This window comes from Thermobia domestica, chromosome 12 (genome assembly GCF_964235325.1).
Source record: "Thermobia domestica chromosome 12, izTheDome1.hap1.1, whole genome shotgun sequence".
NCBI lineage: Eukaryota > Metazoa > Arthropoda > Insecta > Zygentoma > Lepismatidae > Thermobia > Thermobia domestica.
In genome coordinates this window covers 121,719,139-121,741,901 of record NC_137465.1, presented here as the reverse complement: position 1 = coordinate 121,741,901, position 22,763 = coordinate 121,719,139, and the positions used below count along the sequence as shown (strand labels likewise).

Sequence of the window (22,763 nt, the reverse complement as noted above, 5' to 3'; positions counted from 1 at the left end):
ATTTCTTAATACACCATTAAGAAGGTTTATTTTGATTTTGAAGTATGTGCAGAATTACTTTTTCTAAAATCAACCCAGACAGCATGCTTCTTGCTCATATTTTTTATACATCTTTACACACCTTTTACTTTATTAGTACATACAGCTATAAAACTTACCGAATTAATTCCTGAAATACTGTAACGGTCACTTCTGGCTTTTTATTGGTAACATAAGGCATTAAAACTGAATCTAAAGCTTTCGTGTATTGAAATTTTCTGAAATGAGTATCGTACTTCGCAGTCACTGGTCTAGCTTCTTCCTTCACCACTTCATCAGCTCCTTCTTTAAATGTTTCCGGGATATAATGATACGACACTCTTTTCCGCTCTGCTTTCGTGGGCTTCACCTCCTCTTCTCGTCGTGCCACTGAGATTAAACCGTCAACCATTCCAGTTATAACAGTTTCATCCTTTGCCTAAAATATAAATTAAACAAAATCCAATAGTTTTATACAAAACGACGATATCCGATAATACGGGTGAAAATTATTTCTGGATCTAGCATATCTCCCTATGAACTAAGCGAAATAATACATTTTATTGTATGAATTTTATCAGCCTAAATCCTCTTTTATTATTATTATTATTATTATTATTATTATTAAAGAAAAATTGCTATATATTTCACAGGAAAAATGTTAGATATGTCGTGAATACGATGAGAACATTTCTTGCTCAGGATAAATTTCTAAATATTTTTGCTTGTAGAAACAAGTATCAAATACTTTTAAAGGAAGTCACATTAAACCAAGGGAACAAAGCTTGCCTCCACTAATTCTTTTATACAAGAGTTATTACATTACAGGGATTTTCTTTCCTAGGTTGAAGCGATAAGTTTGATTTTTACCGATGTGACTTCCCTCCAGATCTATCATTGGTACCAAGACACTAGCTCTTTTGACGATACATATAGATCATTGAAAACAGGCAGAGAAGTCAGAAATCCAGAAACTGGGTTTGTATCCTTTTCATGTTTTAAAATTAGATAATTTCACCAGCAATCGCGGAGCTCAAAGTGTATATATAAATTAAAGAAACATTTTAAAAGATTGCATCCCTTGTACTTTGTTAGGTATTACATGTATTGCAACTTCAATACTGTGCACTTTTGCATCTCTGGTATGGAACGTTTACACAAATATACATTACTTATAATAATTACGATTTGATTTGAATTTAGCGATACTTACAGAAGCTAGGCTATATGATATACACGTAGGATTCAATATACAAATTAACGTAGGATTCGAATCACATTAGCTCCCGCCGCTTCTTCTGCGCCAATTACGAAATAACCCAAGACTGAATGCAAACGATTGTTGCGGTTCTATTAGAAGAAGTACGATCGTCACTGCCATCTGCAGGCATGAGCTGTAGCAAGGAGGAGCCGTACACTGCTTGTTACGTCCTTGGGTATATCTACCAGGATACAGAATGAAGTGTGCAGCAACACAATGTCACAGAAATTGAACTACTACTGGCAAGCGAATCCTTTCCAGGCAAAGTTCATCTATGACAAGATTGTGAAACAAGTGTCAAGACAAAGTTTTGACCGTCGAAAAACATGTATTCATGCAGTACTGATATATTACTCCCAACGAATGGCTGATGGGAAACATTCACTCATAAAGACATCCGCAAGGAAACTATAATGATAGTACGAACGAAATGCTGCGTGATATACCCGGATGATTTACCAAGAACACCATCTCCTCAAAAGAGGTTGCTGGAAGATCCATCTATATCAAATAAGGAACAATAATACTGCAATATTATTGTAAGGTTGTTCGCCTACAGCGTGTTCAACCTCGGCACATCACTGAACGTAAGACTAACTGTTGCAAACTGAATGAATACCACTTATATGTAGCAAGTGGAAGCATGTGGCCACATTAGATGAACCATGCATTTATCTATTGGGCAATGATTAAATACGGGTCACTCCAGCGATGTAAAAAAGACTAGCAACTTCACCCACTACTGCAGAGATTTCCAAAAGGATACATTGATTGCACTAGCTGCGGGTATGATGGGATCCGTGATGGTTGACAAAAATGTGAATTTCGCATACTTTCAGTCAACCATTATGATTCCCATTTTCCGCACAGATATCCACGTTTGTACGGAAAGAACATTGCAAATCTATGCAATCATGTGGATAAGTCATTAAGCCATACTAACCTCCGCTCCACTTTTCTCATCAATTAGAGCACAAATCATGATAAAACTTAATCAGTTTACTGACACTCCAGTGGAGAACCCTGACTCAAGTCCGACGGATCTTTGTGGGTTTAAAATAACGTTTCAAACATTGTCCTCTCCGACCTATTCGTAGCCTCGGGAAAACTTTTCGGGATGAAATGTGGAACAATACCCATATATTCTCCAGTTCAGTTTTCTAAATGGAAATTATAATTTCGAGCCATTGTTCATAATTCTGGTGACCCAATCGAACACTGCAACTTATGACGATATGGAATTTCTTAAGGTAAGTACTTCGTAGAACTTTGTATATATACTGGAACAACTTTCTATATAAGATCCTTTTCATCAGATTTATAATTACCACCACACTTCTTCTGCACTAAATATGAATCTATCAAAAACGAATATCTTAATTAAATAGGAAACAATACACAAATTGTTGTTAAGTAGACATAGGAACTTAGAACGACTCCTCAACCTACAAAACACTTTTACATCTTCTGAAAAGATATAGATTCAATCACTAAGGAATAAATGCTACTTACAACGCCTAAGCTTAATATCGCAGATGGGTAATCCAATGTATGAACTGTCTGGTATGTGCTTATATCATAGATTTTAATATGCCTATCCAAGGATCCACTTAGCAATCTACTGTTATCGGAAGCCAATCTTAGACAAGTAACTGTCTTATGATGCTGGGACATTTTAGCCATAAGCCTGCCTCCTGACAAAGCATCCCATACTTTCACTTCTGTACCACCTAAAGAAAGAAGCAAAGAGCGCTATTAAAATATAGTAAGCAACTGAGTTACATCTTGAGATGTGTTATTATTAAATAAATAAATAACAGATCGAATGATCACGTAAATTTTCTAAAGTACAAGTTTTAAATTACAAGGCATACACAATACAAGTACACAAGTATACGTCTTAGTAGTAATCTTACTATGCAATGAAGAAAGATGTTTTATTGATCCTTAAAAGTAAACCTTCAAAAATGAATAACTAAGAACTGTGAGTTCATCATGAACTCAAACATATCCAGCAGTCTACTCTATTCTACGTATAACATTTTATTGAAGTTCCTCAACAGCCGAATGATAATATGTGCGTTCTGTGTCGTAGCCTAGAGTTCAATCTATGGTGGGCACATACAGTTTGGATTTCATATTTAAATCCAAATCGACGTTTCGTACAGCCTTGATCTTAATAAAAGATTTAATATCTAAAACACATCGTTGTTATTATTTGATAACGTTAAATTAAGTAAAGAAAATAAACAAAATAAAGAAAAATATAAGTGTATTTGAATATTGTAGAGTAACATCATGTGATGCCTACTGGTCGTTAATGAACTATATTCTCAAGTAGTTGTAAGTTACTAATATTAGAAATTAATAGTGAGATTCTTACTTTTTGCATTGAATAATCTGTATTTAGTCGTGACTGCTTTGTAGGTGTAACTGGTAAAGCACTACACGTACTACCTTGGACATTTGTATAAGAAGGGACAATAGATGAGGCAGTGGGTTTTTAACCTACGTTGTTCAAACAACAGTAAAAGATTTTGTACCCCCCTCCCCCCCAAAAAAAAAAAATGGCACGATGAAGACACTCGCCACACACTGCGGAATAAGAAAAGGCTTGGGAACTGTGGTGTGCATTTCCAAAGAAACAAACTTATAAGATTTTTTCTGATATAAGATGTCACGAAAAAGAGCTACTGAGGTGCAAATACTTAGATACTTAGATTATATTTCAAAAATTTCAGAGAAAAGCATCAATAAACACTTGTGGTTTCTTATCAGGTCTAGAACTAAAACTTCTACCATACGTCTTGTGATGTACAATGATGATCAAGTGCAGATGATGAAAGAACAACATTTTTAATGAATTCTTTTGTAACAAATTCTCAAGTGCAAGTACACCATTAATTTTCATTCCTGTTCAGTCTATGGCCCATTCACGTTATATTTACCACTCCTCCAGGAGTTGAGTCACTCTTACTGTTTCTCCCACTTGATAGAACCTCAGGCCCTGACACTATAAGCTCGATCTTTCTTCGTTCCACAACATTTATTATTTCTTTCCCGCTTTCGCTTATTTTTAACAGATGTTTCATCTTCTTGGAAAACAGACCTATCTCTCCCATCTATAAATCGGTTCCGAAAGATCACGTGTCCTCCTATAGGCCTATTTCGCTTCTCTCAAAACATATCCATTGTCAGCGAGAAAATTGTCAAAGATAGACTGGTGACTTTTGAAATTATCTCTCCCTATATTAACATAGCCTAACATGGTTTCCTGTCTTACTATCCTAAATAATATGCTTAATCATGTTATAAACAGTGTTTCCAACAATGCACAACTTGACATTATTTATTTCAATTTATCTAAAGCCTTCGATTCCATCACCCTTATCTAATTTACAAATTTTCCAATAGATTCGGTATTCATGGGTCACTCTTATATTTACTGATTAGCTATCTACAAGGTCGCACCTTGGCGGTATCATTTCTAACCCTCTGCCTGTAACATCCGGAATAGCACAGGAAGGTGTATTTGGATTACTCCTATCCATATTGTACTGGGTGACTTGGCTTATCTCTCCAACTCAACTTCCAGCAGAATCATCTTATTTGTAGACGACTGTAAAATCTTCAGAGAAGTGAACAGTACAGAAGACTCCGGTCTACTTCAAAATGACATAGTCATTTTTTCCTTTTGGTGTAAGACATGGCTCTTAAAAGTTAATCCCGATAAGAGTAAATCCATAACATGTTTCCTAAAGAAAAATATTGTACACACTTCATACAAAATAAATAGTTTGCCCATCACGAGAGTCAATAGTCATAAAGCTCTCGGAGTTACTTTTACGGAACATATAAACACTGTCACTAAGCAATCGATGCGTATTCTACTGGCACTTCTGTACAAATTAACAGAAATACGGAACCTTTGTTCTTTAGCAAAGTTCTACAAGGCAATAATTTCTCTTAAAATAGAATACTGTCAACTATCGGGACAATAGCCGTTTCTATAAACCTACCTCGACTAAATTAAGTTCTAAACTTCTTCCTTGCGATAGTACGTTTCAGAGTATATCGCACACGTGCGATGAAAAACACGATCTGTTTCGAACATTAAATATTCAACTACCTGACACTTGTTATAAAATCAGTGATCTGTACAAACTTACACATGGCCAACTCAGGTCCGAAACGTTACTCTTCGAACAGCATTTCGAATTCCATTCAGACAAATACTTAGATGTTAGTTTATTATTATTATTATTATTATTATTATTATTATTGCTTTATGTTATCATCTCTTGTATTTATTAGATATTCCAGTCTAAACTGGTGTTCATCTGTATCTAGAATTAAGTTCGTAAATAAATAAATAAATAAATATCACAATTCACATTCTGAGATTCATAAAAATCACTTCATAAAAGTTAGGTAGTTACGTTACGTGTTTTGTGCACTTACTTACATTCCTTTCAGTACCAAAGTTATATTAGACGACAAGAACATATGAAATTCAAACCACCATTAAGCGTTAAAATTTCACGGTTCTTGCACTGGAAATACAAACCCAGACTCCGTGCACTTAGTTAAATACGAGACGAAGAATGTTCCCAATATTTTCAGGTAGGTCGTTAGCGATCCACTGGATAGCCACGTTATTGAGCGAGCTTTAGTCGAACTTAAAAAAAACTTTCAATACATCGTTCTTGCTTATTAGTAATAGTTATTCTTGGCGATTAACAAACTTTCAAATTGCATTTATTTTCCACTCGAACCTGCAACTTTATCATGTTTCAATGTTATTTCGTAGAGTGCACCTGCTACGGTCTTCATTATATTATAAGCTTACTGCAATTTTAGTTTGTGAACAAAGTCATTTTTCGTAAAACGTTGATCAAAACAGGAAAAAGGCACTTATTTTATAGGTAGAAATCACACCTAAATTCAGCGAAAAGTAATAACTTTTATTACGATGTATTACTAGTTTCAGTTTGTCTACTCAACATCAATTCCTCTTTTTGAGCTCCCTCGTGAATATACGGTTCGTGCATACGTCCTCGGTGCGGAAGACCTGGGTTCGATTCTCAGTGGGAACTAATGTGGTTCGGATCCCACATTAAGATGTAGATCAACGTCTTATATAACCGCGGAGTTAAAAGGGACGCTAAAATCCACTGCCACCAACCAAATTCCATTTGTTCTGCTTATCTGACAATACGTACAACAACATAACGATAATTATTTCGTCCTATTTCATTATTCTGTATAAATCAGTTTGTCATACATCCTTCACAACAATGAACTTTTGCGACATTTTTTTTTTATACAGAATATCTATTACATTGGTTAAATGATCTCTTCAATTATAATGTGAAATCAAGGACTCTGTATAGTTGAGACGTTCTATTGGTCCCCAACCGGCTTCCTTTGTACTCAAGCAGAAAATTTACCCTAACCGCCCCCATAAACAACACTCCAAATGAACCATAAACGGCACGTGTTCGGTGTCGAAGTAATACGTTGTTGCCATCGCTAAACTTTTATTATCGATGGATACATTATATAATAATAATAATAATAATAATAATAATAATAATAATAATAATAATAATAATAATAATAATAATAATAATATAAAACACAACAATCATTAAAGGAATTCAGTATAATATTATGGACAGGGGCGGTCAAGGACGGATTTCTTGGAGTGGCAAAGAAAGATTGTATTTTTTTCTCATCGGGCTTTTGCGGTACTGCCTTCCGGGAGGGGGGAGGAGGAAGGACAGGGGGCGAACCACTTAACATGTTTGGTTCGTGCAAGCGTTATCGTTATGGAAGTTACATAATATTAACAATATGCTATATTTAAGAGTAATGTAAGCACATATCATGAAACTAATTATTGATTTATTTTCTCTCTTCATTACAACATATCCAAATTGAATTCAAATGAAATGAAATATTTCAGTTTAACGTCCCAGAATTATGCCCTTCAAGCTAAAGGAGACGGAAGGAGGAGGATGCAATGAAAACAAAAGTAACGAAAAAACTAGATAAATCTGTCTTTCTGCGAAGACTACTGAAGAATCAGTAAGCAAGAGAGTGAAAATTGCAACATCGCTTTCTTTTTCAGCAGGTCAACTGGCAGGCCACCGTCAACTGGAAGGACATGTTGAATTATCCCTCCCATGTAACAAAGAAACACGCGGTTTCCTTCAATGGTGTTCCGCTTCCTTTGTAGCCGCCTGGGGATGCTTTGAGCGATTTTACTATACTCACGAAATACTTCTTATTAAATAGTATGACGATGAAACATGATTAATTGATAATTCAATATCGTACACGTGGTTTATATTTATAAACACCACACGTGCTCTCCTACGAAAAATACTAAAAGCAAGTAGACGACAGGCATCCTCATCATCATCAGATCATGTGGCAGAAGAGGAACACGAGTGCCACCGCTGTCCAGAAGAAGTATGCGGTTCTAAACTCTCCATCGACATCTCCGTTATTAAGAAATTAAACCCGGTTTTATATAGAGTTAGTCTCCCCGATTCTTTTAAGAAAAGATTCAAGACACATCTGTCGACCGTTTAAAACCGTATTACGAGGAATAAAACAGGAAGAACGAAACAAAAGCACATATAAATAACATTTGCTGGAGGAGGAATATAATATTTCGAAATGAAATCTTCCAAGTTTTACGTCCCACGGTTATGCCGGCTAGGCTAAATGAGAGGTGATGATGAGAAATGAATGAAATGGTGGAATGAAGAAAGTGGGAGGAAACGGGAGAACACAGAGAAAACCCACGTACACGGTATTTGTCCACTACAGAGTTCATTTGGCGCGAGCTGGGATCGAACCAAGGACCCCATGAGTTGAGTTGAGTTGAGTTGATTTTTAGTTTAGCGTCCTTTTCAGGAGCGAGGCTATATGAGACGTGGACCTACTGATTAACGTGGAATCCGAACCACATAAGCTCCCGCCGGGAATCGAACCCGGGTCTGCCACGACAAAGGCGCGTATGCTAACCGCTTAGCCACGAGGGAGCTCAGGACCCCATGCACCACAGATGAACGCTCTACCACTGAGCCACCGCGGCCCCTATAATATTTCGACAAGCTACGCAAGCACGCGTTAGGCGATAATATTTCGTAGAAAAAAAAGTAGAACAGATGGAAATCAAGCTGAACTCTTGCCAAACAAACAACATATCTTTAAAAGTATCAACAGATTAGGTCATGTTTTTCTTCTGCCGAATACAATAATAAAAAAAAGAATAGAAGTGACACTCCGATTATTACGTATCAACACTGTTCTTTATAGCACAAAGCAAATTTACTCACTTTTCACCATTAATAATAAAATAATAACACAATGAAAATACCACACAGACACTAAAATACATACTCTGATTTTACAATCATCCACTCCTACGCCTCCCGCTATTGTCTATTTTTCAAATTGCGTGCACAATTAAAATTTCAGTCAACGCATACAACTGCAATATAAGCACCTTCTTCTCTTTCTGTATAAAGTCAAAGATCTATACTAAGACATCAAATTCGCTTCCTTGCTGCGACTTATATGTTTGTCAATGACATCATGTCCTACAAATTATACACAGAATATCCAGAAAATTAGTCCTACTTCCAGTATTACAGGGTTCTTACAAAATTACTTTTATCATTTTCCCTGATTTCCAGGTGCAGGACCAATTATTTTCCCTGACCCGCCACATTTAATAAGATAAATGGCGTACTGATGATGAATGCCTGTAAAATCTAAATAAAGACTTGGGCCAGTGTGTTGCAGAACATTCCGTTTTCAACACTGCACAGTGCACACAGAGCAATACAAAAGGCTAATAATAGTAGACAAGCAAACCAGTGTAAGCTAACCAAAGAATTGCTATTTGAGCTATTGAAGAAACTTTATAAGACATCTTCAAATAATATTACACACTAACGTTAAATTTCTTTAAAAAAAAAAAAAAACACTAAGAAATTGGCCATCCTTCTCCCCAATGAGCAGCTGTAACTTAAGAATTCTTTAAAAAAATTCTATTGATTTCGAAGAAAATAAGACGCGCTCCTAAAAATTTAGTAAACCACCGAAAAAAAAAAATACTTTAATGGAATTTCTCAATATTTCTTCGAATTCAATAAAATGAGAAAATAAAACAATGAGAAACTTTCAAAATAATGTCTAAATATACACGCAACTGTGATAATGCAAATTGTGATTTTTTCCCCCTCAAACGCACAATTATTGGAAAATTTATAATAATGAAAGTTATGGTGAGCGACCATTACAGCTGCCCATGCCAATTCACTAACCTTTATTTTCTTGTATCGACTTTTTCAGTTATTTAATATATTATACATACTATACAACATATTAAAAGGTAACAAGAATTTTAGGAATGATCCAAAAATGCATCAAAAGATTGCGATCTTGGCTAATAATTAGTTTTTGGATCAGGAGCTATAAAATATTTGAACAGTCCCTAAATCGAGTTTCCTTTTTTTTTTTTTTTTTTTCCCGGAGTAAGCATATCATACTGAGTTAAGTGATAGTGGGGGTTGGCTACACTATATGTAGTTCTCGAGATATAAGGCGTACAAGAAAATTTTTGATTGAATGGAATATATTGGATTTTTTGGATTAGAGGCCACAAAATTTTTGAACGGACCCTAAATCGAGTTTTCTTGCTTTTTACGGAATAGCATAACATACTGAGTAAAGTGATTGTTTGGGCTTCGCTACACTATATGTAGTTCTCCAGATATAAGACCTACAAGGCATCTTATTCCACCTATGTAGGCCAATCTATCAGTTGTCGTTGGGCTACTGAAGAAGCCTCTTGCAAATTTTCTACTAATAAATTTTTTGTTAATGGAAATACCAGACTCTACACTTGCATTTCCACGTAAAATAATCCATGTCATTTTCACAAGAATCCACAAGTGTTTGAATTCACTTTTGCCACTTAGAACTGATTTATTGAACTTATGAAGTTTTGTTTTGCTTCCATTTGAATTAAAATAAGACGCCAACACACTTTTAGACGGTTTAAGAAAAGATTTGAACTCTTTCTGAACTAGCTCTGCTTTGACATCATCGAGACGAAACGAAAGGATGGAGTATTTCCAAGCACTTCGTCATCCTTATCCGGGCAATTTTAGGTTTTTGAAAAAAAACCTCACGATTGAGCCATGAAATAGCATGAGTAAGAGGATATCTAAGAGGACATTTTTCGAGTATTTTTTTCAGTAGTGCCTATCAAAAATTTTTGACAATCACCGAAGAAATTGCACTTGTCTACTTCCTTGACATCTTTAAGCTTCCCAATGCATTTTTTCCCCTCCGAATCCTATATTTACATTTTTTGGGGCTTTCAGATTACTTTTAACTTCTAGAGCTTACCCTCAGTCGTCTTCATTGGACATTGGCATTTAAATTTTATCATATGTTCTAAGAAAATGTTTATAGTCTATTACGGTGTGAAAAAGCATTGAGTAGTAGCAAATTACCCTCATTTACGTAACATTACTTCTACACTATTATGTTCCCACCAAAAAGAAATGCTACCATTTATAACGTGAAGTGTAACAAATCAAAATATCTTCATAAATTACATTCTTAATATTAGAAATAATGTTGAGTACAACTGTACATGAAGTAGTAACTACTTTACTTAACAAGTTTACATACTATAAATACAACTCCTAGAACTCAACGAAAAACTTTATTTCTAGTGCTGCTTTCAACAAATAATGACTGAATTATTGGCTTATCTTAACAAATAGGTAAGGTGGACAATAGTTTCATTTCCTGAGAAAAATCCCCAATTTTCCCTGATTTCCAGGTTAAGCAACATTTTCCCTGACATTTGACCTTCGTTTCATTTTCCCTGACTTTTCCCTGTTTTCCCGATTTGTAAGAACCATGAGTATAGATACGCTAATTATACCACTGACTTTAACAATTTTCATAATACTTTTGTTTTTAATTATCCTCTGTATGTTATATCGTCGCCTCCGTTCACGTCAACCAGTGAAAACTCGTCCAAAATTTGATATTTCGATTCGCCAATTCCATTAGATAATTTTCATAATAATATCACTACTAATGTGCAGTTACCATCGACAAATATTTTGAATGTCACCGTCAGTAGATTAGTGTATTTACATTAATTATATACACCAAAGCTCAGTCTTTTCCTTGAGGGAAAAATGAAGTGTCATTGATCCTGCCTTGGGCAAAGGACTAACTTTTTTTTACGCTTTTTCTCTCACAACCATCCCTTTACAATACCAGTGTTCGTGATTAGTGTCTAATGTAATCATATTTTTTAATGCATCTTTGGTGCGTTCCAGGACTGACTGCTCATCACCAGTGCAATTATACGAAAATAATAATAATAATAACCCTCTGGTTTATTTTTTTTAACTGCCCTGTTGGGTGTAATTTTCTACAAGCAAGCAGACGACAGGCACCCTCATCATCATCACGTTATGTGACAGAAAAGGATCACTAGCGCCACTGCTGTCCAGAAGAGGGTATAAAACACCAGGCACGGTGTTCATCGACATCACTGTAGGCAGGTAAAATCTCCTCTCTTAGGTTGCCTGGAGCTCTGAGGTCTCCTGCCCGCTTAGCATGCCTGCAGTTCTGTGGTTTTCCTGCCCGCTTAGCATGTCCGGAGCTACGCGAGATATCAACTTCTTTTGCTTGTCTGGAGCTCTGTGGAAATCCTTCCCTTAGCTGCCTGGGCGTAGGGACACCTATCACCCAGCCTACATAGAGAATTTTTATATTGCTCTTAGGACCACACTTATAATGACTGCGTGTTATAATATACATAACAAAAAGGTTGTGGGAGAAAACCGAATCCTATGTGCTAAATTGCTCTACCTACTATCTTATCAAAGTAATTTTGCAATATGAATAATGATCATGAAAATGACTGGATTTTGGTGGTGAAAAGTTATGATCTACGTAGGCTGAGCAGATCACAAATGCAAGCAAAATCATACTTACAGATAGCAGATGATGTAATTATAGAAGCAGTTCACAGAAAGATCGAAAGTCAATTCCAATAGAACGCGATGATGATTTACAACACGTAATGTGGTTTTAACGTGAAAAATTACCGAAAAAGTCACTATGTTTCACTTGCATCAGAAGTGAAAGCTGTTATGTACAAAGCCGTGATAGCTCCAGCCACAGTATGTGACAGCTCCACCTTGACATCCAGACATATTATGCTGTGTGTTTGGTGGGATTCGAAGGGCATTGTGCATCACGAGCTGCTGTCGTCGGCCTGTACTGTAGATAATTAACACGACTGCATCTAGCAATTCAAAAGAAACGGAACTGGTCAACAGAAAGGTCAACAATAACATACCATTTTGACAACGCCCGATCGCATACATCTTTAACGACCCGTCAGAAATAAAAAAAATTTAGGTGGAATGTTTACTACCAGGTTAGGAAGGTGTGCCACTTTATAGCCCAGACTCGTCACAATCAGATCGTCATTTGTTTTGGTCTTCGCAGAACTCAATGAATGATGTTAAGTTAATTTTAAAAGAAGCCTGTAAAAACCATGTATCACAACTGTTTCTTCCAGGAACCACAAAAGTTCTATAGTGACCGGATTCGATGTTGTTGGAAAAATGACAGGTTATCAAACAAAATGATACGTGTGTAGTTTCGTAATGTTATTTTAAAATCAATAAACGTACTCTCAATTTTGACATTCAAAGGCTCAATACTTTTTAGAAAACTTGATACTTCTTGTAGTTTCAACCGTAGATATGTGAAATATGAAAAATATATGTGCATTTTGGACATCTTTGTTGACGTTTAGCGCCCCTTTCTAGAACCTGGCTATGTGGAACGTGGATCTACAGTTTAAGGTGAAACTCAAACCACAGTAATGCTTCAATGCTCTCCTACTGGGAATCGAACCCGGAAACACGTGCAGCAAAGGCGCGTGCATTAGCTGCCAGACCATAGGGAAGTGCTATAGATATAAGTAAAGCGAAACAAATCGTCATGTGAAATTTCTAGTATATATGAAGACAGTCCACTAATAGATAGTTTTCTCCACCAAAAGAATCGAACAAAAACGCTCTGGATATGCACGTATACAATCATATAACACCACTAAGAAATGTGAGTATCAGATATTTACCTGCTGAAATAAACACTCCACCCGTAGGTAAAAATAAAACACTTTCGACTGGAGCTTTATGGTCAACACAAAATACACTAGTATTTGTTCTTGTATCATACATTCGAATTGTATGATCATAAGCACCTGAGAGAATTATATCTGGTGACACCGGAGAAACTGCTCCAGCTCGTACATAATCCTAAAACAGAAATATGATAAATTAATCACACTAACAAAAATAGATGTCGTCTTTTTTGAAATCTTGCTCATATTTTTGTCATTTGGCACACCTACAATTTCTATTTCAATATAACAGTATATTAAAGTTATTAAGTAAAACAATATAAACAGATAGGATAATACATATTTAGTGTGAATTCAAAGCAAAACTGACAATAAAATGTATTTTCTATACTTTAAACCAATGTTTCTATCTGCAATAAAATTGTCAAAAGAACATTAAGCGAGTAGGCACTCGCGGACTGGTAATGAGCCGAATGTGGCCATTCTTTGATTCTCCATTTGCTCTTGCCACTAGAAGGCACAAAAAGATTGGTTAGATCTTCCTTTGAATAATATCGCTCGTAGATCTTTAACTTTGCGGAAAAGGTTGATAAACTTTGCACCAACTCCTACGGCATAGAGTTAAATCGCTAATTACAGTAATAATGCTATAGATACATTAAACCTATTATTTCGGACGTTAATGTTAACTGTTAGAAGCTGAAGATCTGAAGCTAAAACCTTTCTGCAGGACATAAGCATACTATCACATGCAAATGCGAAAGTATTAGTTAATTACAGTCTTTAACAACTAGTTGCACTTACACTATGTTCTTGAAAATCAGCCAACTGCTTCTCACTTGCAATATCCCATAATTTAACAGACTTATCATCTGAGAAACTAGCTATGTGATTTTTATCTACTGTAAAGAAGCATCTATGAACAGCACTGAAATAACGAAAATATATTATTAGAAACATTTTGAAAACATTTATTTAAAGAACACACACACAAATACCCTAATTGCCCTAATCTTTCTCAGTTTAATTAAAATATATAGTTTAAAGCGAAGAATGTTTCAATTGACTATTACTGACCGTAACAATGGGAAGTTATGAACAATTAAATTAAGCTATCTGGCAGTCCGTCAAGTAGCTTACTACATTCCTACTATGAGATAGTAAATTTTGTGATGTCTCGTATTGCAAGTAAATCTGTAATTAGTGTTGGAAATAAACTGCAAAGACTGATGTGAAGGAATATGTAAAATAACCAATTACATTTTGTGACACATCACTATATATTTATATATCATGATTTGTTTGTTACCTCGATTTTCAAAATTATTTAAGACAGTAGTATACACAAAGGCTATCTAGTTCATATCAATTAAGAACTTTTATACACATCTTAAGATGATAAATGTCTACTTTTCCATAATAATATGTTCAAAGGGAGGTTAAAAATCGAAATCGCCCTTTGTGTACGCCATTGTATAGAGAAACTACTTGAAGCTAAGTTTAGTAGGAACAAGGCCTATTTTTTCCATAAGAACAAGTTTAGTTTTTTAATACAAGTATAATACTAAGTTTTCATATTATTAAAAATGCTAAAATAATGGTATCCATTATTTTACCCATTAGTGTACTTGGTCATTATGGAGAGAATACTATATGAGTATTAAAAGGAATAGCTCAGGCTCTCTACTGGAAGATTGAGTCAGTTAAGTCAACGATACGCTATCACTCCTGGGTGATTTCTTTCTCAGGAAGATCAAGTGATCGTCGGATTTTGCTTTTTATACAGATGTCTTCTCTATTCTTTCGCCGATCAATACGATATTCAGATTTGTATAAGACTACACATTAAGCGGCTTTACGCCTGTGGTCTTCAATTTATAAATTCACAAAATATAATTAAGCCAATTTTATCTACATGTACACACAGATCTCACTAACGATGTATCAACCCTATTATATTTACAATGAAGAAACGAGTTTCAGGTTTTATATATATATATCTCGTCATTTACATAAGAAAAGATTAAATATATCCTTAAGCTTTTAAACCAATGAATTTCATCAATGAGGAATGTTAAAAACACAAAAGCCCTTAAAAATAATAGTGCAGTGAAAAGTTTTAAAAAAAAGTATTAAAAAAAATATATGTTAAGCAGCTTTAGCTACAATACGCAGAAACCTTCAATTTAGGGTTGAACTAACACAATGAAATATGAAATCTTTAAGTTTTATGTCCCACGCTTATGCCGGCTAGGCTAAAGACAGTAATTATGAGAAATGAATGAAATAGTAGAATGAAGAAAGCGGGACGAAATAGGAGAACCCTGAGAAAACCCACGCACATGGTGTATGTCCACCGCAAAGTCCACTTGGCGAGAGCTGCGATCTTGAATTTACAACATATTATCATCATTTATATCACAAACTTCTCAAACAGTAGGGACGGTTGCTAAACCCGGCAATGTTTGATCAAAATCAGAACATTTTCCGAAAATACTCCTGGAGGACGACAGGAACACATGCACCTGCGTTTCGTTTCTCTTCGGAGAAATTCAATTTAATTAAAGATGTTACTTTGCCGTGAAGTCTAATCAACCCATGTGCAAACTGATATGATGCAAAATGAATATTGAGTGAATGAACTCTCTAAGACATGAGAAAAATGTCCGTACATGTTTCAACGACTGTTTGTCATTAATCTTCAGGAAGAATCCTTTAAAGTATTTACATTGTCTTGTAGGCCGGAAACGAACAACGTCACGAAAAATAAATAAATAAATAAATGTCGAAGGTGTTGTGGGTGTAAATTTGTTTTAAATTCTGTATTACCTGTAAGAGAACACTAGAATCAGAATAAATACGACAAAAAATACGTTCTTCTTACATATTATTTTAAGTTCAGGTAAGCATTTTAGGTTTATGGGTGCAGACTCCCAAAAAGCCGGCTTTTCATCCCAGAATTTGAACTAAAAGTAGAAAAGGAAGCAATACACTGTGAAGACCGTCAACTGCGAAAAATAATTATATTTTTGGTACTGTGAGAAAGTTAACGGTAACGTGATTCTATAAAGCAACGTAAATCATTTCTTAAAAGATACGTACTGATGATGACGACAAGCAATTGTTCAAACGTACACGGAAAAGCTTTATATATATATATATATATATATATATATATATATATATATATATATATATATATGCGAGGTCCGACAATAAAGTAATGAGAATATCTTTTTATCAGGTGATGCTGGGAACCCTGCAGACTGAAACCGACGCCAGCGTGCGACCTTGGGCTTGCTCCACTAGCACAGCACGTGGCACTCACGACATATTATTCATTCTGGAGTTAAAGGTTGAAGAGTGCGGTCATGTGTTAGACCCCCGTCACAACAATGGAAGCACGTAATATTGAGGAGCGCTACGCAATTTCCTTCTGTGTGAAACTTTGTGAGACTGCCGTGATAACGTACCGGAAGCTTCAGCAGGCTTATAGAAATGAAGTGTTATCAATGGCATGGGTGTATCGTTGGCACAAAATGTTTGCGAAAGGCAGAACAAAAATCAAAGATGAACACCGCGGTGGGCGACCCATTATAACACGAACGGAAGAGAACACATACAGGGTGAGGGAGCTTGTACGAGCGGATAGACGATTAACCGTGAAAATAATTGCGAATGAACTGAACATGAATCGAGAAACAGTGCGTCTGATATTAACTGAAAATTTGGGAATGCGAAAAGTGTGTCTCACACAGCAACAAAAAGATGACTGTAGGACTGTGGCGGCTGCATTGTCTGTTCAGCAGTATTTGGCACTAAAATCCATTATAGTGCTACCATACCCTTCTTATTCACCGCACATCACCCCGTGTGATTTTTTTCTGTTCCCAAAGGTGAAAGCAGTTCTTAAAGGACACCATTTTGAAGCAGAAACAGACATTCGAACAGCTGTAACACGGGCTTTGGCAGGCATCCCAAAAGATGACTTCCACAGATGCTAGCTACCAACAATGGAAACGCCGATGGAGTAAGTGTGTGCAGGCACAAGGGGAGTACTTTGAAGGTGATCATATTGTGGTTGGTTAAAAATGTACGTAAAGTTGTTCTTTTTCAACAATTTTCATTAATTTATTGTCATTCTTCGTATATATATGTAAAGCTTGTCCGTGTACGTTTCAACGATTGCCTAATGCTTACACGAGTACATACTCATTTTTTTCCTTTCCGTTCTTGCCTCTTCTTCATATATACATGCTTATGTGTCAGTGATTACACTACTATAGGTTGATAAGTTAATAAACTATCTCTAACGGCGCGAGCGCCAGTAGCCGTGACTTGTCCTTTTCATTTCCCTAACAGCAGCGTTAATCATCCTAAGGAATTTTGTTGTGCATTTAACAGAAATTTGGAGCTCCTTCTCGATAAAAATTGACCATGTTTGCACTTCTTCTTCTTATTATTATTATCTAGAACAGCACCTGAATGTTTGATTTTTCAATATGTTGTATCAAAGTTCCTACAAGTTCTGATTAAAAAAAAAAAAAAAAAAAAAAAAAAAAAAAAATCCCTGGCTCTTTATAAGAATTTCATGTGGTCATGGATTTCTTGAGTCATTCGTCTCCTTCCATACAGGTGACCTTTTCTCACTAATCTGACAATTTCTCTTCAATATATTTTTCTGTATTAACTTCGTTTATATATATATATATATTCACTATTTTTTTCGATTTTTTAAAAATAGACTCCACATGGGTCTACAAACAAGATTACATATCTCCACATAGTATATATATATAAATATGACCAAAACTTTCATACAGGAATGGAAAAAAGGTAGTTTATTTAAATTAAAACTAATTCAACTACATAAAAACAAGATTACCGGAAAATCGTGACCAAATATTGACTTTTGTCCCAGGGAGTTACTGAAATTTAAGTCAGGGAAGAACTATCTTTCTTCATCTCGATCAGTTCGGTATCAATTACTAGCTCCTTTTTATAACTTTCCACATTTCAGACTTATCCTCTGTTGCTACACGTCTCTCAGTTATGCAACTAACATTTTTTTCTCAGTTTCCTTCTTGTTGCGCTCACGTATCTATTCCTTTTGCTGGTTCAAGTATCCTTCGCATCGTGTCCTGGGGTCTTTTACGTAAAGAACTACCCTTTTGGTGCTTTGCACGTGTTTGATATCTCCTGCCTCTTGTACCTGGTTATGCACATTTTTCATTAACGGCGATTTTTTTTTTTTTAACGATAAACACTCCCTTGACAATTGAATTTCCATCCGGGAATGACCGCCTAATTTTTATTATCTTGCATAAATATTTATATTCTTTAGTGCCAGCAACACACTTGCTGTAAGCGACGCCTAATTCTAATTCGTTTCAGAAGTATTGAAGATTTCTTTAAGTTCCGATGTGTCTCGATTGGAGAGAGAGAGATGTGTTCTTTCGCAGTTTCCTATGTATGATATGAGATGTATGAAATTGGTTTAGCAGAAAAGAGAGGCTTGTTTGACCTCCATGAGGTGAATGCTGAATTACTCGAGGATCTAACGAAAACATACTTTTCACTGCTTTGTACTTTACAGGACTTCTTTGTTGAAGTTTGACAATCATGGCAGTTAGGAAGTTAGGATGCAGCGACAGTCATGTAAAAATTCCAGTTTCTGTTGTTCCCTGGCCTTTGCTTCCATTTGTAACGAGAAAGCATCAGGCAGCAAACCCATGTTAATACTTTTTTCTCACAATACGGTTTTCTGTTTTTGTCACCAATGTTTAATAGTCTTGTACCTATACATTTCAGCATTTCTGGATTTACAAATCGAATCATGAAAGTTCGTAAAAGATTCCCCTAAGCATTAAAAAACGAATGAGGACATTGATCTTGAAGTCGGAAACCTATACAGGAAGGGTTGTCATTCAATGAAATTACAGACAAGAAACCAAGGTTATCTTTTTCTCTTTATACTACTAATTGATTTAATTATTCCATCATATGAATGATTTAGAATCCTTAACAAAAGTTTAAGATCAACTTCATTTTCGAAGGTTTATTGAAGAATTATAAGAAAAATACTTAAGAACAAAGCATTAATAGATTACAACAGTGTTTACTATTCAATTGATACACCTATAGCCTTTAAACACTCCCTCTGTTCCACATGGTTACAATCAATCGTTTGCATTTCTTAGCATCCATGTTTAATCACAGGCTTATTGATACATTGCCACTTAGCACCTGCGGGATAGTTTTGATAGCTACTGACGTTACCTCCTTAAACTGTTCTAGATTTTTTTTTTTTTTTTTTGTTTTTAATAGAATTAGGTCTGGGTTGTGGGAGCAACGTTAGAAGTCTAAACTATTTGTAGTCAAATACATCTATAGTCCGCTAGATACATATACTTTCAGCATGAAAGACTCTCAGTTCAATTCCCGGTAGGCAAGGTGCCCCCGTCTCGTATCACCTCGGTGCTACAAGGAGTTCTAAACTTCACACAATTTATACTCAAATACACTTCAAGTTCACCGATTATATGGCTAGCGCTGGCTTTGGCTCTATTTCATCCCGCACGTTACTATTAAGTCCATGTCTGCAATAGCCTCGATGGCAAAAAAAAAAAAAAAAAAAAAAAAAAAAAAAAAAAAAAAAAAAAAAAAAAAAACCTACATCGTTTTCCTCCAAGCAAACAGTATAGTTCCGTAGATATCTCCCCAGTTCAACACGAATTAGTTGTTTAGTTCACAGTAAAATTACACCCTAATTATAAGTAGACTGATATATATTATCATTATTTAGTATTAGAGAATACAGTAATAATCATGAAGAAAACAGTTGAAGGTTATGTCTCTAAGTGGCTGAATATTAGATGATTCCATTATTAAAAAAAAAAAAAAAAAAAAAAGAAAAAAAAAGCTGACTATCCTAATGTCTATGGAGACTCCAAATTCTGATGTACAATTTGACTTAACAAAGAAGTCACCTCACCATCCTGTGATATGTTATGTAACATCTAACAGAACCTGCTTTATACCTAACGACGACCAGTTACATCAGCAAATAAGATAGACATATATTCCGCCTGTGCATCACTAACTTTTGAAGGAACCACCATGTGAAACTTCTACAAGAGCTACTGCGACTTCAGAAGTGCAAGTACGTAAAAATATATTTTTCTTTGAATTAGATTTCCGTTTACAAACATTCGTTAAAACAGACATTTGAAACACAAATTTTAGTTCTGTATACATAAAAGGTGTTTTCTTTACTATTCTCTTTGCAAAACCTAAACGATAAGAACTGAGAGAAAAACCAATTATAAAATATTCACGACACAAAGGAAATAAATCCCACAATTTCATTATATGTACAAAGTATCTTGTAAAACTATTTAAATCTACCCTTTTTTATTGTGAGGATATATTATACGAAGCATGTTCTATAATTTTACATTGATAACAGTGTAAACTTTTTCCTGGAATTTCCATGCAAACTTAATTTTTCCCACATCTCTGTTAATGTGACCTGATTCCCTTGTTATTTCCTGGGCCCCAATTCATCCCACTTTTAAATAACCTACTATTTGTTTCCAAAAGAGGAATAACGTATTGTAGGAATGTTAGTAATATATTTATTTGGAAAATGTGATCAAAATTGTCCGAAAAGAGGTGCGCGTTATCAGTAAAATATTTCTTCTTATTCCACCTTCACCCCCTCCTGAAATGATATAGAAGATTTACTGTATGTATGTATGTCTTACGGAATTTGTCTACAGGAGACCATACGGCGATTGTCTTCACTTGGTCTATTCGTGCTCACAGACTATAAATATGTTGCACGTCTGCAGACATGGACTCACATAATACCTTCATTCTAATTATGAAACATTATCAGAGTTCAGTGATCATATTTTTCTCAATCTCCAAATACCCAAAGTAAGTTAATCATCCGTAGGAAATAAAAATAATTCATACTAAGGCATTAAAAAAATTTACAATAAAATAAATATTACACCAACGTAAAACATTTTTCTCGTTGATTCATCAGCTAGATTTCATACAACTTTTCTGATGAGACATAGCTTTTATGTATATTTCCTTCCTAAGAGACGGAACATTTCAAATGGAATATGCTCACACTTACATCTTGAAATTCGTTTCACAAACAGAGTTCCTTCGTAGTTAAGCGGTTAGCGTACGCGTCTTTAACGCGGAAGACTCGGGTGCGATCGTCGGGAGCTTGTAGTTCAGACTTTCCGTTAATCAGTGGGTCCATGTCTCATATGGCGTTGCTGTTGAATGGGACGTTGAACTCAAAATCAACTCAACTCGCTCCACAAATAGGCGAGGTTCAGTGAAACTGTGGCAGAATAAGATCAGATATGTCATTACATCCTATAAACAGACATGATGAAAAGAAACTATGGTGTTCCATTCTTTAGTAATGCTTGAAATTGTGGAAAAAATCCAAATACTTTGTTAAAATTTCAAATTATATGGAGTCCATAACATTCATGAAATTGCATCAAACAAATGCATTAGCCAATTCTGAACATATAACGAAAATCAAAAGACATCTACTCAACTCTATTCAACATTCTTCAACAGAAACGCAGTATTTCAAATAAAAGACGTCCAAGGAATTAGGACCAACTTGTTGTCCTTATATTCGTCATCGAATAAATTCAACGTTTTTCAACCCAATTTCATCTAAAGTTGTTTTTAAAACACTTTATGTTGTCCAAAATACGGTATTTCATATGATTCCTGAACCTTAAAAGTACACTTTTCATTTTTCAGATATTATCACAGAATGTAGTAACGACCCTTAAGCACGCAGTTGACAGTTTTTTAATCTGCATTCGACATTTCATAGTTACAATTAAACCACAAAGCTGGACTTGGCACGTAATCAAATGTTTTATTTTATCTCCATATCATTGACAAATTAATAATAAAAAAGTTATTTATATTTTATTTACTTAGAATTTCTGAGCTGAAAGTTATTTCAGCGTAGCTGTCCAAAAGATTCCGTGCTCCACCTTTACTTACACAGAGACAGCTTTTAAGTTAAATAAAAATTAACCCCAGAATCAAGAAGTCACCTATGAGTAGGCAGCAGTAAAAGGGGATGCACCGAAATATGCAGTTGATAGTATCTCTGAGTATCTTTCTTGTTCTCTTAAAAGTTGTGTTTGGTTGCTGGTTGTACAAATTAATATTTTTCAAACTGCCTATAAATTCCAGCTGAAGATTTGTCGT

General features: G+C 35.2%; 1 protein-coding gene across 1 annotated transcript in view; it reads right to left on the bottom strand.

Annotated features, from left to right (window-relative positions):
• Positions 1-22,763, bottom strand: part of LOC145666610 (U3 small nucleolar RNA-associated protein 15 homolog) — a 59,044-nt gene that overhangs the window by 7,627 nt on the left and 28,654 nt on the right. Inside the window, exons 4-7 of the mRNA XM_081734043.1 lie at positions 14,301-14,424; positions 13,491-13,671; positions 2,792-3,009; positions 159-457 (exon numbers count right to left, since the gene is read on the bottom strand). Of these exons, the coding sequence (XP_081590169.1) occupies positions 159-457; positions 2,792-3,009; positions 13,491-13,671; positions 14,301-14,424 (822 nt within the window). The remainder of the gene's footprint in view (positions 1-158; positions 458-2,791; positions 3,010-13,490; positions 13,672-14,300; positions 14,425-22,763) is intronic.